Here is a 13,439-nt window from a genome sequence, read left to right as displayed (position 1 = left end):
TTTCTTGTATCCTCTTATGTTATCAAAAGGCTAATAAAACACTTTCACCTAAGCCTAAAGCATACTCCTCTAGGGGTAAAGTGGCTACTGCTGCTTTATTGAGAAATATCCCTATCGCAGAGATTTGCAAAGCAGCCACCTGGAGATCTGTCCACATGTTCACCAAGCACTACTGATGCCAAAGCAGATGCTCAAGCAGGGCAGGCCTCCCTTAGGAATCGGTTTGTCTGAAATTGCATTGTTTGTTTGTCCTCTCCACCACCTCAGGTAGGGATGGGCTATTTAGTACTTATGACTAAGTGGAAATCCCCTACGAAGGAAATAGTTTACCTGTAAATCCAGTTCTCTCATAAGGGTATTTCCATTATAGTTATAAGCAACTCTCCCTCCTCCCCGGTGGACAGGACAAAAAGTATCAATTCTCTAAAGTGTCATTACGCGCATGTCGCCTTAAAAAAATAACTGAAGCGACTCACCTGCACAGCATCATGGGATACTGGTGGTCTTTGGCTTCTGAAAGGCACAACCTCTATTTTCACTCATATAATGGCAGGCTATGGAGATACACTGTCCTAGATTGCTTCATCTCTATGTTACTGCAAAAAAAGGGTTTGGTAAGGACATTTATGCTGTTTTTACAGCTGCAATCTTTAGTCCCCTTTTCTGAACTAAAGATGAAGATTTGATGCCATTGTGTCTTATCCCTATAGGCTGCTTAATAAGTTTCTCTCTTAAGCGACTTTGCAGGCCTTCCCGAAGGAAAGGTGGACATCTCCACTTCAGAGGGTGTATTATGAAGAAGTGCTTCTGGCTCCCGGTGCATGGGTGTGACTATCCAGTGAACATAACTATAATGGTTCCCCTACAAGAGAACTGGAGTCACAGGTAAGAAACTATTCCTTAGCGCGCCGGGGTGGTGCCTATATAGGACCTGGGACGACATATCTGGTGGGGACAACAAAAGACGCGGAGCGAACTGATACCACCTAACAGCACGCAGGGGTACTGCTCAGAAAATTCTCCAGATCAAGCGGACGCCTGAGGGAAATTCAAAAGGTAAGGAATCTGCAGCTAGAATGTCTTTACCAGATAAGGCATTACCAATGGTAAGTAACTTGCTTTACCAGATTAATTTCAGTGAGAGCGGAGATCTTCTGTGAGGATTAGGATTCCAGAAACGATTGGCTGCAGCAAAATGTGAGCCCTCCAGTGTTATCTGTGGTGAACATTTATATATAGAGGTAAACAAGGGGTAGATCAGAGCTCTTGATGTGTGATGTTTGTTTAGTGTGCAACTCGTCCACCCCTGTGGTTTGTGGAACTTGAGGTTTGCTGCTGCATTCCCGTGGAGTTTTTGTAGACCCCACATTTTCTTCTAGATATGTTTCATAGGCCCAATAGTTGGGGACGTGTACCCCATTATTTATGTTGATAGTTTGTAGGCACTTGGCTTTGTATATACTATTTCAAAGTAAGAAATAGTGTGAACAGAGTCCAAGGGTTCCCCTTAGAGGTAAGATAGTGCCAAAAAGAGATAATTCGAATGCTCTATTTTGTGGTAGTGTGGTCGAGCAGTAGGCTTATCAGAGGGTAGTGTTAAGCATTTGTTGTACACACACAGGCAATAAATCAGGAACACACACTCAAAGACTTACTCCAAGCCAATAGATTTTTATATTGAAAAATATATTTTCTTAGTTTATTTTTAGAACCACAGGTTCAAGATTTACAAGTAATACTTTAAATGAAAGGTATTTCACTTAGGTACTCTAGGAACTTTGAATAATCACAATAGCATGTACAGTCTGGGTAAAAATGGCAATAAGCTATTTTAAAAGTGGACATAGTGCAAAAATCAACAGTTCCTGGGGGAGGTAAGTAAAGGTTAAGCTCACAGGTAAGTAAAACACTTACAAGTCTCAAAGTTGGGTCCAAGGTAGCCCACCGTTGGGGGTTCAAGGCAACCCCAAAGTTACCACACCAGCAGCTCAGGGCCGGTCAGGTGCAGAGATCAAAGAGGTGCCCAAAACACATAGGCTTCAATGGAGAACAGGGGTGCCCCGGTTCCAGTCTGCCAGGAGGTAAGTACCCGCATCCTCGGGGGGCAGACCAGGGGGGGGGTTTTGTAGGGCACCGGGGGACACACAAGCAGGCACAGAAAGTACACCCTCAGCGGCATGGGGGGGGCGGGTGCAGAGTGCAAACAGGCGTCGGGTTTCAGATAGGAAGTAATGGGGAGACCCGGGGGTCTCTTCAACGATGCAGGCAGGCACAGGGGGGGGCTCCTCAGGGTAGCCACCACCTGGGCTAGGCAGAGGGTTGCCTGGGGGTCACTCATGCACTGGAGTTCAATTCCTTCAGGTCCCGGGGGCTGCGGGTGCAGTGTTGGTTCCAGGCGTCGGGTCCCTTGTTACAGGCAGTTGCGGTCAGGGGGAACCTCTGGATTTTCTCTGCAGGCGTCGCTGTGGAGGCTCAGGGGGGTCGTCTCCGGCTACTCACGGGCTCGCATTTGCCGGGGAGTCCTCCCTGTAGTGTTGGTTTTCCGCAGGTCGAGCCGGGGGCGTCGGGTGCAGAGTGGAAAGTCTCACATTTCCCACCGGAAGAAGTTGTTTCTTTGTTGCAAGAAAGTTGCAGATTGTTGAACAGGGCCGCTGTTCACTGGAGTTTCTTGGTCCTTGGGTGCAGGGCAGTCGTCTGAGGCTTCAGAGGTTGCTGGTCCCTGTTGGATGCGTTGCTGTTGCAGTTTTCTTCGAAGTTGGGAGACAGGCCGGTAGGGCTGGGGCCAAAGCAGTTGTCGTCTCCGTCTTCTCTGCAGAGCTTCAGGTCAGCAGTCCTTCTTCTGGTTAAGGTTGCAGGAATCTAGTTTCCTAGGTTCGGGGGAGCCCCTAAATACTGAATTTAGGGGTCTGTTTAGGTCTGGGAGGGCAGTAGCCAATGGCTACTGTCCTTGAGGGTGACTACACCCTCTTTGTGCCTCCTCCTGGTGGGGAGGGGTCACATCCCTAATCCTATTGGGGGAATCCTCCATCCACAAGATGGAGGATTTCTAAAAGTAAGAGTCACCTCAGTTCAGGACATCTTAGGGGCTGTCCTGACTGGTGGGTGACTCCTTCTTGTTTTCCTAATTATCTCCTCCAGCCTTGCCGCCAAAAGTGGGGGAAGCGGCCGGAGGGGCAGGCATCTCCACTAGCTGATGCCCTGTGGTGCTATAACAAAAGGGGGTGAGCCTTTGAGGCTCACCGCCAGGTGTTACAGTTCCTGCAGGGGGAGGGGAGAAGCACCACTACCCAGTACAGGCTTTGTTGCTGGCCACAGAGTGACAATGGCACTCTCCCCATGTGGCCAGCAACATGTCTGGTGTGTGGCAGGCTGGCAGAAACTAGTCAGCCTACACTGGAAGTCAGGTATTTTACAATAAATTGTACAGTGGCATCAGTGTGCATTTATTGTGCTGAGATGTTTGATACCAAACTTCCCAGTTTTCAGTGTAGCCATTATGGTGCTGTGGAGTTCATGTTTGACAGACTCCCAGACCATATACTCTTATGGCTACCCTGCACTTACAATGTCTAAGGTTTTGCTTAGACACTAGGGGCATAGGGCTCATGCACATATGCCCTCACCTGTGGTATAGTGCACCCTGCCTTAGTGCTGTAAGGCCTGCTAGAGGGGTGACTTACCTATGCCATAGGCAGCGTGAGGTTGGCATGGCACTCTGAGGGGAGTGCCATGTCGACTTACTCATTTTCTCCCCACCAGCACACACAAGCTGTGAAACAGTGTGCATGTGCTGAGTGAGGGGTCCACAGGGTGGCATAAACCATGCTACAGCCCTTAGAGCCCTTCCCTGGCATCAGGGCCCTTGGTACAAGGGGTACCAGTTACAAGGGACTTACCTGAGTGCCAGGGTTGTGCCAGTTGTGGAGCCAAAGGTACAGTTTAGGGAAAGAACACTGGTGCTGGGGCCTGGTTAGCAGGGTCCCAGCACACTTTCAAGTCATAACTTAGCAAAGGCAAAACGTCAGGGGGTAACCATGCCAAGGAGGCATTTCCTTACATAGTTTATTGTAAGTAAAGAGATTTTCAGTTCCCTTGTAAAACACATTTTCAGATATTCTACTGCATTCAGGTAATGTTGCGTTAAAAGCGGTCTTATCTGTGGTCATTTTTGTAGGAGATTGTGTCTCATCCATGAAGTAACTTGCTCTCCAATCTTACTTCGCTTCTACATGGGCACCAATGAAGTAGCCGAGCAGTGATCTAAAAACCCAAATAGTTATAGTTTAAGTCACAGCTGCATTTGTGTGTGCAACAAGGAAGAACAACTTCTTCCACTTAAAAGTGAAATCCTTTCGACTACTTAATGTTCTCTCCTACATGTTTATGACTGGTTCGAATGAGCAGGGCAGATCATATTGGTTGAATGCCGCATACAATATTTCTAGTTTCTCATGTCACTTGATTGCAGTTGGAAGGCGGGCTATGAGTGTTAGTGACTCTGGTAGAAGTCTTTTCAGTCAAGAAACTATTATCACGGGCCCTGGACTCAAAGCTGTTCCATCCTGCATTTTTAGGTAACTCTCAATCCTCCACCCAATTTTCATTTTAGTTTGCATTTTAAGCCCCGCACTGACCCCATGTGTAATATTTAGACAATTCTTCACTGTGGATTTTAGATAGGGGTTAAGTCAGAGTGTCCCAAATCACTATAGTCAGGCTCTACAAGCTGCTCTTATCCAACTCTAGAAAACAGGAGTCAGAGCAGTTCAATGCATGATTTCACACACACACATCCACTGGAGGTAGGAAACCAGGCCATGGCAAACACTGTACCCTATACTGGTGACGTGACATTTTGCTTTTCCACCCAACACTAATGTTAGAAAGCAATAGAAGGTATTGCATATACAGGGGAATCTAGTATTGCAGAGCATTCTGCTAGTTGTGATGGCCTAACCCGCCCAGTTCTGTGATTGTGAAGGCCCACCTAATGGTCTCCTAGAGCTGACCATCTAAGGAGGCGTCACCAGAGACCCAGCTTCAATTGGAGTGGGCACAAGGGTACACCCAAGGTTCACATTCGGCCAGGCTTCTCTGTGAAGTTGTAACTGGTCTCAGCAGAAGGAGTGTATTGCGTGTGAAGATGCATTGTCACTGCCCCGTGGAGACTGCATTAGGTGTTGTCACTCCAGCTGCTTGGCTATTTGCATGCTGCTCATAGGGGTCTAATGTTAGGCATTGTTTTAAAAAGAAAAACAAAAATAACTGGACTGTATCAAAGTTTATGCCCTCCCAACAATAATCTAGTTTATGAGTTAGGAAATGTCACAATCCATTATGTGACAGAGTCTCCTCACATGGTCTGTAAAGAGTGACAAAATTGTCTGATGAGTGTTGGAGGTTTCAAGTGGTAACCAAAGGAAGAAACAAAACAACTGAAAAACAATTAGGATTTTTTGACGGCCATCTTTCCAGCACTGAATTCGGCCCAAGAGCATGCCTTTGTCTGGGGTTATTTCTGGAATGCAGTTACTGAGCCATGGGTTGAACCCTTGGCAATCCATGTGTAATGAGTTGTGATAGGTCTTAGCCAGTCCCTCTCAAAGATTGTCCCCAAGGGGCTGCAGTGACTGCATCCTTGGTGAAATGAACAATGAGTGGTAACAGGCCTTACTTGAACTATTCGACCCTGCTCATGTGGTTTGGAGCAAGATGCATTACACCGGGCAGCAGATAGTTGTCAGCGCCCGGGGCTCTTATGCACTTACCTGGTATGGGCAGGTGTGTGGAGCATTATCCAAAATCACGGTCTTTGCCAAATCCCTCTGCAGTACATTTAGGTTCTTGATATAGTGGCCCAAGAAGCAGACACAATCCTCCTGGAAGAGTCGGTGTCTGAGGAAAGGTAAAGAGAGGGATAGAGATGAGAAAGGAGACTGAGGATGAACATTAGAAGAAGCAAGTGTTGTGGTGGTGGGATAAGGTCACTTCAGCAATACACCTCATGCTCCTTTTTGGTCAGTGTTATCAGGTAGGTAACATAGCAAGTTGGGAGTGCAACCACTGACGTGGGACCATATACATCACATGAGGTTTTATACATGAAAAGAAACCGCTGCACACTCTGGGTTTGTTTAAAATAGTATAATGTATTCATCCAGTGTGAGGTAGTCCTCTTACTATACACATTTAAACTTCTTTTTCAAGCTGGAGAGTATGTATTGCACTTGTTACCAGGTAATTGTTCACACCCCTCATTTTAAGCATGTTTACCCAACTCACCTTCATGAGACAGTGGATGGCTTCATCACAACCAGAACTTTCCCAGTTATGTCTAGGTCAAACAGTTTGTGGGGTGATCATGTGACTAAGTGGCCTTGTGGGAATTTCTACACAATTCCTTGAAATGAGGATGCTTTCTTGCAAGTCCTTGGTTTCCTCTACTAACGGTGAACATCTTGGCTTCACAAGTGCTAGCAACAAAGGCCAGGCTTTGAATAACACTGTGAACCGGACTCCCAGGTGCTGGTCTTGTCCACTGCAGGTACCGACACCTCTGTAGAGTCGCTCTATGGGTAGCTCTTGATAGCGTGTTCTACAATACAGGTGTGAGCACTTCTAGCGTACTGGTCTCCAATGTGCACTTGATGGACTCCTGCATTTGGAATAAGTGTCTCTGGGCTCATGTGACTGTCTTATCTTTGGGAGCCTAACTTCTGCGAGTGCTTAGCATAGAAGTTACTGTAATCCATTTCTCTTGTTTCAGGACTTTATTGGTTAGTCTCATGGCCACGCACATCCATACTTTATTTACTTTTCTTGGTGATCATGATAGGAGATATTCAGAGAGATAGGCAGGCTTATTGAAGGTGTCCGTGTTTCAGCTTTCTTATTTCCTTTCCTTCCTTAGGTCTTGTATTGCCAGGTCATACATCTGTTGTCCTATTGCACAGCTTTGTAAACATTGTGCATATTGAATTTACATTGTAAATTTCTTCTTCTAACTTAACATGAAACTATGCATTTCTAAATGCTTTCAAACTCAACATGTAATTTATAACACTAGCTGAATCCTGTGTTAAAACGGCTTTTTGTGTTTCCCTCTTTTCTTCATGAAGTGGTCCCGGCTTGTGCTAAATACAGAGTTTATGAACGTTGCCATCTAACATAAATGCCAGACACTGAACATCTATGAATGATTTACAGAGCCACCATACTTTTAGAGGTTAGTACTTAGGATAGTAATATGCATGCTGTATATTGAATCTTGACTAGGTTTGTGCTATAGAAATCCCACATACATTGATGCATACCTGTGTGAGGAACAAGCTGCCTGTACCTGTAAGTAGGGATCCTAGACAATGCTTATGTTATATGAGGCTGGACCTTCAGCAACTGGAGCTTAGAGTAGGGAATTACTTGAAGACTCACATATTTAGGACTGTGGTCGTTTCAAGCCCTTAATGCTTGTACCTTGCATTTTGGGATATGCCTGCCTTTTCTCGGCTCTTATTAGACAAGTGATACAATGGCATCTGCCTAGAGTTCATGTCTTCCAACTCAGGTGTGCTGTGGTCAGCCATTGTGCATGTGACAAGGGCTCTGCACACCGAGGCCCATTCCTTTGCACACTGGAGGCCCCTACTGCCCTTTAGGAGACCAACACCCTCACGGGGAAAATTTCCACTACAGAATCAGCAATTCATGCTGTTGCCCATGGAGTCACTTGGCCATTGCAGTTTGAGACAGTCACGTGTGGCTACCATGACATTTTCTTTTTTGATGGAGGGCTGCGGTGAGGTGTAGGAGGGTAGGGGATGCAATGTGAGCACCACTAAAAGGCCAGAGAGCATCTTCCCACTACATCTCATCCAGACAGGGCACTGTTACCAGTTCAGGAGCTCCACTAACATCTTACAGTTCACTCAAGCCTTTGCTCCCTGGCACAGACCTCAGCAACCATTTCTTTGTGGAACCCTTTAGCCACCTGTAGGCATTAATGCTATGGTCAAGTCATCCTAACATAAGGCATCACCTGCTCGCCAAGTGCCCAGCGAAGATTAACAATATATAGAAAAACGCTTGCGCAGAACAGGTTTGAACACATAATGAAGTTTTCAGAAATCCAAGATGCCTTCTCCTTTTATTAGTGAGCGAGAAGAAAAGCAAATCAACTTCAGCACCTTTTCGTGACCCATACCCAACAGAGCTTTCTACCCCTCCCCCCAGCCCTACATCCTTCTTTGAAAGCGCAAGTTCAGTATCCCAAAAACAGCAACATTTCTCACCTTATCAACTTCCTCTGGGGGTCGAGGACATCCAGAACCTTTTCAGCATACTCCTTCTTTGCTGTGGTAAAGACAAACATCTGCAATGAGAGTAGGGAAGAGAAATAGATCATGGAGACCCAGTAGACGCGCTGCTTATTCCTTAGGCGCTCCTGACGCACTGCCCGGTGTTGGTTGAGGCAAAGTCTATGCACAGTTTGTAGCTAGGGTAGCCCTCCTGCTGTGGAGTCTGAGGGATACTGGGCTCACCAACCTACTGCCCGCCAAGGAGCTGGGAACAAACCCCCCACCACTCCACGATACATCTGTGTGGAAATGCACCAACCCCTGACCTCCTCCTCCTGCAAAATTCCCCAACATGAAGTTGCAGTTTTGTGGAGTAGGGCAGCCAGTGTACCATCTGACTGAACCGAAACTAGCAGCTTGCCAACCAAAAAATCTGGAACCACCAACCCACCATGACATTGTGAGGCTGGAATCTGCTGATAGACCCAGGCATGCTGTGACCAGGGTTTCATTCCTGTAAGGATACCTCTCTACTCTGTGTGATTGCATCTTGCAAAGTATTTTATTTTTATTTACCCATAGGAATTTTCTGTGTGTGTCAAGTCATTGCATTCAGCTACAGTGGCAGGAAAGCGGGGTAGACTGTGGCAGGGAAACGGGTGGTCAGTGCGGAGACCTAATAGCCTTCCATTCCAGTCTTCACTAAAAGTATATGAAAACTCATGGCAGAAACAGCCCTGGTTAGATAAACGCTGACTGGACAGCCAGGGACGTGTACAGCGCTATAAAGGGTCCTCCAAGTAGAAAAGTACCCTTCAGATTGTCAGATTCCACCAGTTCTTGCTCAACCCATTCTTGCTATAGCTAGGTGACTGGATTTTTGACCATATTTTAGCATTTTCACAGTTCCCACCTAAACCTGCCATGGTGCGAAGAACACTTTGAAAATGTCCCAGAGACCTAGAAGCTTGGGGTGTGGAGGAGACTCTGCCCGCCCCCATACCAATACCCTACCTAGGAGGAGGGAGAACTGGGGCGGGGGCTCCAGAGAGGATGAAAGCCCCAATGAGCCAACTTGTGCACAGGCGGAACGAACAAGTTACTCAGACTGGCCAAGAGGAGGGGGACGAATAAGTGAGCCCACCTGTGGAGGGAGGATTGGGATACGGGGCAGGTGTGGGTAAACCCACCTAAGGGGAGGAAGGAGTGAGTAATGAGTGAGCCTGACCAAGTATAAGCAATGAGAAGGGGCCTGCCTGCATAATCTCAAGAGTAATGAAAATACACCCCAAATAGGACACTAGGATCCTCCTCCCAGAATCTCCTTTCCATCCCCAAGTTCAAAGGATGGACTGTTCCAGATTCTCTCTCTTGTCCCCACAAACCTGGATCTCATTTCCTACCACTATAGGGATGGCTCCAAATGACAAACAGTTCAGACAGGCCCTTGGGGCCTGGCTATTTTAACAAGCGCACAACTAGTGCATTCTCTCGACACAGCAGGTCCTTCTGATATGTTCTCTCTGGCTATTTAGTGCCATGAAACCTTATGGTGTACGTGCGCTCTACAAATATCTCTAGCATAGCATAGCAATGAGAGAGCCTGCAGGTGGAGATTACAGAGGAATGAGTGAGATCACATGTGGCAAGGAGGGTGGAATGCTCAAGCCTACCTATGGGAAGGAGGGAGGAATTTGATCGCTCACGCAATCTGGTAGAAAAAATGAGTAAATGAGCAAGTTTGTTTAGGTGCAGAGCGTTGGCAGCATCTTAAAAAAAAACACAAAATGATAAAGGCCATCCCTTCCCACAAACCTTGGTGGGGTGACAAATGTCATACCCTCCTCGCCCATATCATTGAAGGTACATCTCGTGACCACGCCATACTGCTCCCACAAGCGCCTCCGAAGGTGCTCCTAAGTTGCCCATGGCATACCTGACCCAGGTCACTGAACATATGTCTAGTTGCCCACGCCATACCCGACTAGGGTCACTGATTGTATGCCCAGTTGTCCACGCCATATCCGACCCAGGTCACTGAAAATAAATTCAGTTGTTTACACCATACCCGACCCAGGTCACTGAAAATAAGTCCAGTTGCCCACGCCATACCTGACCCAGGCACTGAAGGTATGTCTAGTTGTCCACGCCATAACTCACCCAGGCCACTGAATGTTTGTCTAGTTGCCCATGCCATATCCGACCCAAGCCACAGAATGTATGTCTAGTTGCCCATGCCAGACCTGACCCAGGCCACTGAATCTATATCTAGTTGCCCACGCTAGACCGGACCCAGACCACTGAATGTATGTCTAGTTGCCCACGCCATACTTGACCCAGGCCACTGAATGTATGTCTAGTTGCCCACGCCATACCTGACCCAGGCCACTGAATGTATGTCTAGTTGCCCACGCCATACCTGATCCAGGCCACTGAATGTATGTTTAGTTGCCCACGCCATACCCGACCCAGGCCACTGAATGTATGTTTAGTTGCCCACGCCATACCCGACCCAGGCCACTGAATGTATGTTTAGTTGCCCACACCATACCCGACCCAGGCCACTGAATGTATGTCTAGTTGCCCACGCCATACCTGACCCAGGCCACTGAATGTATGTCTAGTTGCCCACGCCATACCTGATCCAGGCCACTGAATGTATGTCTAGTTGCCCATGCCATACCCAACCCAGGCCACTGAATGTATGTTTAGTTGCCCACGCCATACCCGACCCAGGCCACTGAATGTATGTTTAGTTGCAAACGCCATACCCGACCCAGGCCACTGAATGTATGTTTAGTTGCCCACACCATACCCGACCCAGGCCACTGAATGTATGTTTAGTTGCCCATGCCATAACTACTCCACATGCACCAATGAATGTATGTCTCAAGTTTCTCAAACCTAGAAGGAATGTTGCATCTTCTATTCCATACTCGCCCACACACTTACCTCATACATCTTGGAAAGTGTTTCCAGGAATTCCTTCACATGAGGCCTCAACTTCATGTAAACCTTCGGAAAGGAATGCGGGGGAAGCATTAGGTAGAGGTTGATAGAGGGAGAAAAATAAACAGTTCTTCAGTAGACTTGGAGGGGCATCTGATAAAAGATTCAGTTTTAACAAATAATGCAATTTGTCAAGTCTTTGTAGATTATATGAACTTTTGCAACAAAAAAAAAAAGCCACTACCAATGATGTAAAAATGGGACTACTACTTATGTGTAAGAGGAAGACCAAACTCTGCTTTTATGGGAAACTGTCCAAGCAACATGAGCATGCTGGGTTGGCAGTAACCCTGTCTGGGTTAACGTGCTTTGTCAGACACATATGTAATGAATTTAAAGACAAAAAAGCAAAACTAAACTAAGAACACAATTATATTGGATCTATCAGGGTGTCCGCTTTGGCCCAGGTTACTTTATACTTCAACATTTGGTCATTTAGACCGGAAGGAGCAACACCTGGGGCCATAGTGGGAAGAAGGACCCTCCACCATGACATGCAGGAGTTTGTTATGGTTCAGATCTTTCCATCTGTCACCAGAGATTGTTCTGCTTCAGCAGATCATGGCCTCTTTATCTGTCTTTTCAGTGTGGTTCAGAGCCTGGCGGATTTAACCCAAGTTCCAAATTTAGGTAAGTGTCCTTTTGAGACATCCAGGTGAAGGTAGGGGGCGAACTGGTGGAGAAGGAGAGGCGCACGCTCTTGCCAAATGTTTACTGTGGGCTTGGTGTTGTATCCATTCTCACGAGAATCTCCTCCTAATGGGTTGTTCTGCAGCCAGGCATGGTTTTGATCTATGCGTGGACTCCTTCGAAGCTGGTGGCCATCTCAGCAGCTTTTCTTGCTTCTAGTTAGTTTTTCAAGCTGCTACGAGGAAGGCTTGAACTTTGAGTCAATCTGGGCAGTGGTCTCCCCTGAGGAGTGTAGGAGGCTGGCCTGGCTTATAGTGGGTACCCTGTGGTACTTACACCCTGTGCCAGGTCCAGTTATCCCTTATTAGTAGAATAGAGGTGTTTCTAGCAGCTTAGGCTGATAGAAGGTAGCTATGGCAAAGCAGCTTAGGCTGAACTAGGAGACATGCAAAGCTCCTACTATACCACTCATGTCATGTGCACAATATCATAAGAAAACACAATACTCAGAGTTACTCAAAATAAAGGTACTTTATTTTTATGACAATATGCCACAAGTATCTCAGTGAGTACCCTCAGTAAGAAGGTAAGTAATATACACAAGTTATATGTACACAAACCCAAAACAGGTAAGTAAGAGTCAGAAAAGTAATGCAAACAGGGTAGAATTACAATAGGATGCAATAAGCAAACATAGGTCTAGGGGCAACACAAACCATATACTCCAAAAGTGGAATGCAAATCACAAATGGACCCCAGACCTATGGGAGCTTGTAGAGGGTCGCTGGGACTGTAAGAAAACAGTCAGGGTGTCCAAGATACCCCACCCCAAGAACATGAAAAGTAGGAGTAAAGTACACCTACTACCCCAAAAGGACACAATAGTCGTGATAGGGGGATTCTGCAAGAACCACAAACACCAGCAAAGCACTGAAGACGGATTCCTGGACCTGAGGACCTGCAAGGCAAGGGGACCAAGTCCAAGAGATGCGATAGTGTCAGGGGGGGCAGGAGCCCAGGAAACCCCGGATGAAGGTGCAAGGAAGCTGCCTCCGGATGGAAGAAGCTTGGAATTCTGCAACAACGAAGAGGACTAGGAACTTCTCCTTTGGATGGAAGATGTCCCACGTTGCGATGAAGGTTGCAGAAGTGTTCCCATGCAGAAATACCGCAAACAAGCCTTGCTAGCTGCAAGGGTTGTGGTAGAGGTTTTTGGGTGGTGCTGGGGACCAGGAAGGACCAAGATGTCGCCCCTTGGAAGAGGAGACAGAGGGGGCGCTCAGCAACTCAGAGAGCCCCCACAGAAGCAGGCAACACCTGCAGAAGTACCCGAACAGGCACCTAGAAGATTTGGGAACCAGAGTCCATGCAGAGTTACAATGGAGGGTCCCACGACGTCGGAGGCCAACTCAGAGGGTTGGGCACTGCAGGACGGAGTGCTGGGGACCCAGGCTAGGCTGTGCATGAAGGAAATCCTGGAAGAGTGCACAGGAGCCGGAGGAGCTG

At 47.1% G+C, this 13,439-nt stretch overlaps 1 protein-coding gene across 3 annotated transcripts in view; it reads right to left on the bottom strand.

Annotated features, from left to right (window-relative positions):
- LOC138268127 (CTD small phosphatase-like protein 3) overlaps positions 1-13,439 on the bottom strand; it is a 173,666-nt gene that overhangs the window by 45,414 nt on the left and 114,813 nt on the right. For all 3 annotated transcript variants that reach the window (XM_069217533.1, XM_069217536.1, XM_069217535.1), the window contains exons 8-10: positions 11,247-11,309; positions 8,289-8,368; positions 5,769-5,895 (exon numbers count right to left, since the gene is read on the bottom strand). In XM_069217533.1, the coding sequence (XP_069073634.1) occupies positions 5,769-5,895; positions 8,289-8,368; positions 11,247-11,309 (270 nt within the window). The remainder of the gene's footprint in view (positions 1-5,768; positions 5,896-8,288; positions 8,369-11,246; positions 11,310-13,439) is intronic.

Source organism: Pleurodeles waltl, chromosome 12 (genome assembly GCF_031143425.1).
Source record: "Pleurodeles waltl isolate 20211129_DDA chromosome 12, aPleWal1.hap1.20221129, whole genome shotgun sequence".
Taxonomy (NCBI): domain Eukaryota; kingdom Metazoa; phylum Chordata; class Amphibia; order Caudata; family Salamandridae; genus Pleurodeles; species Pleurodeles waltl.
The sequence above is the reverse complement of the archived record's forward strand: the minus strand, read 5'-3'. Positions and strand labels throughout refer to the sequence as shown.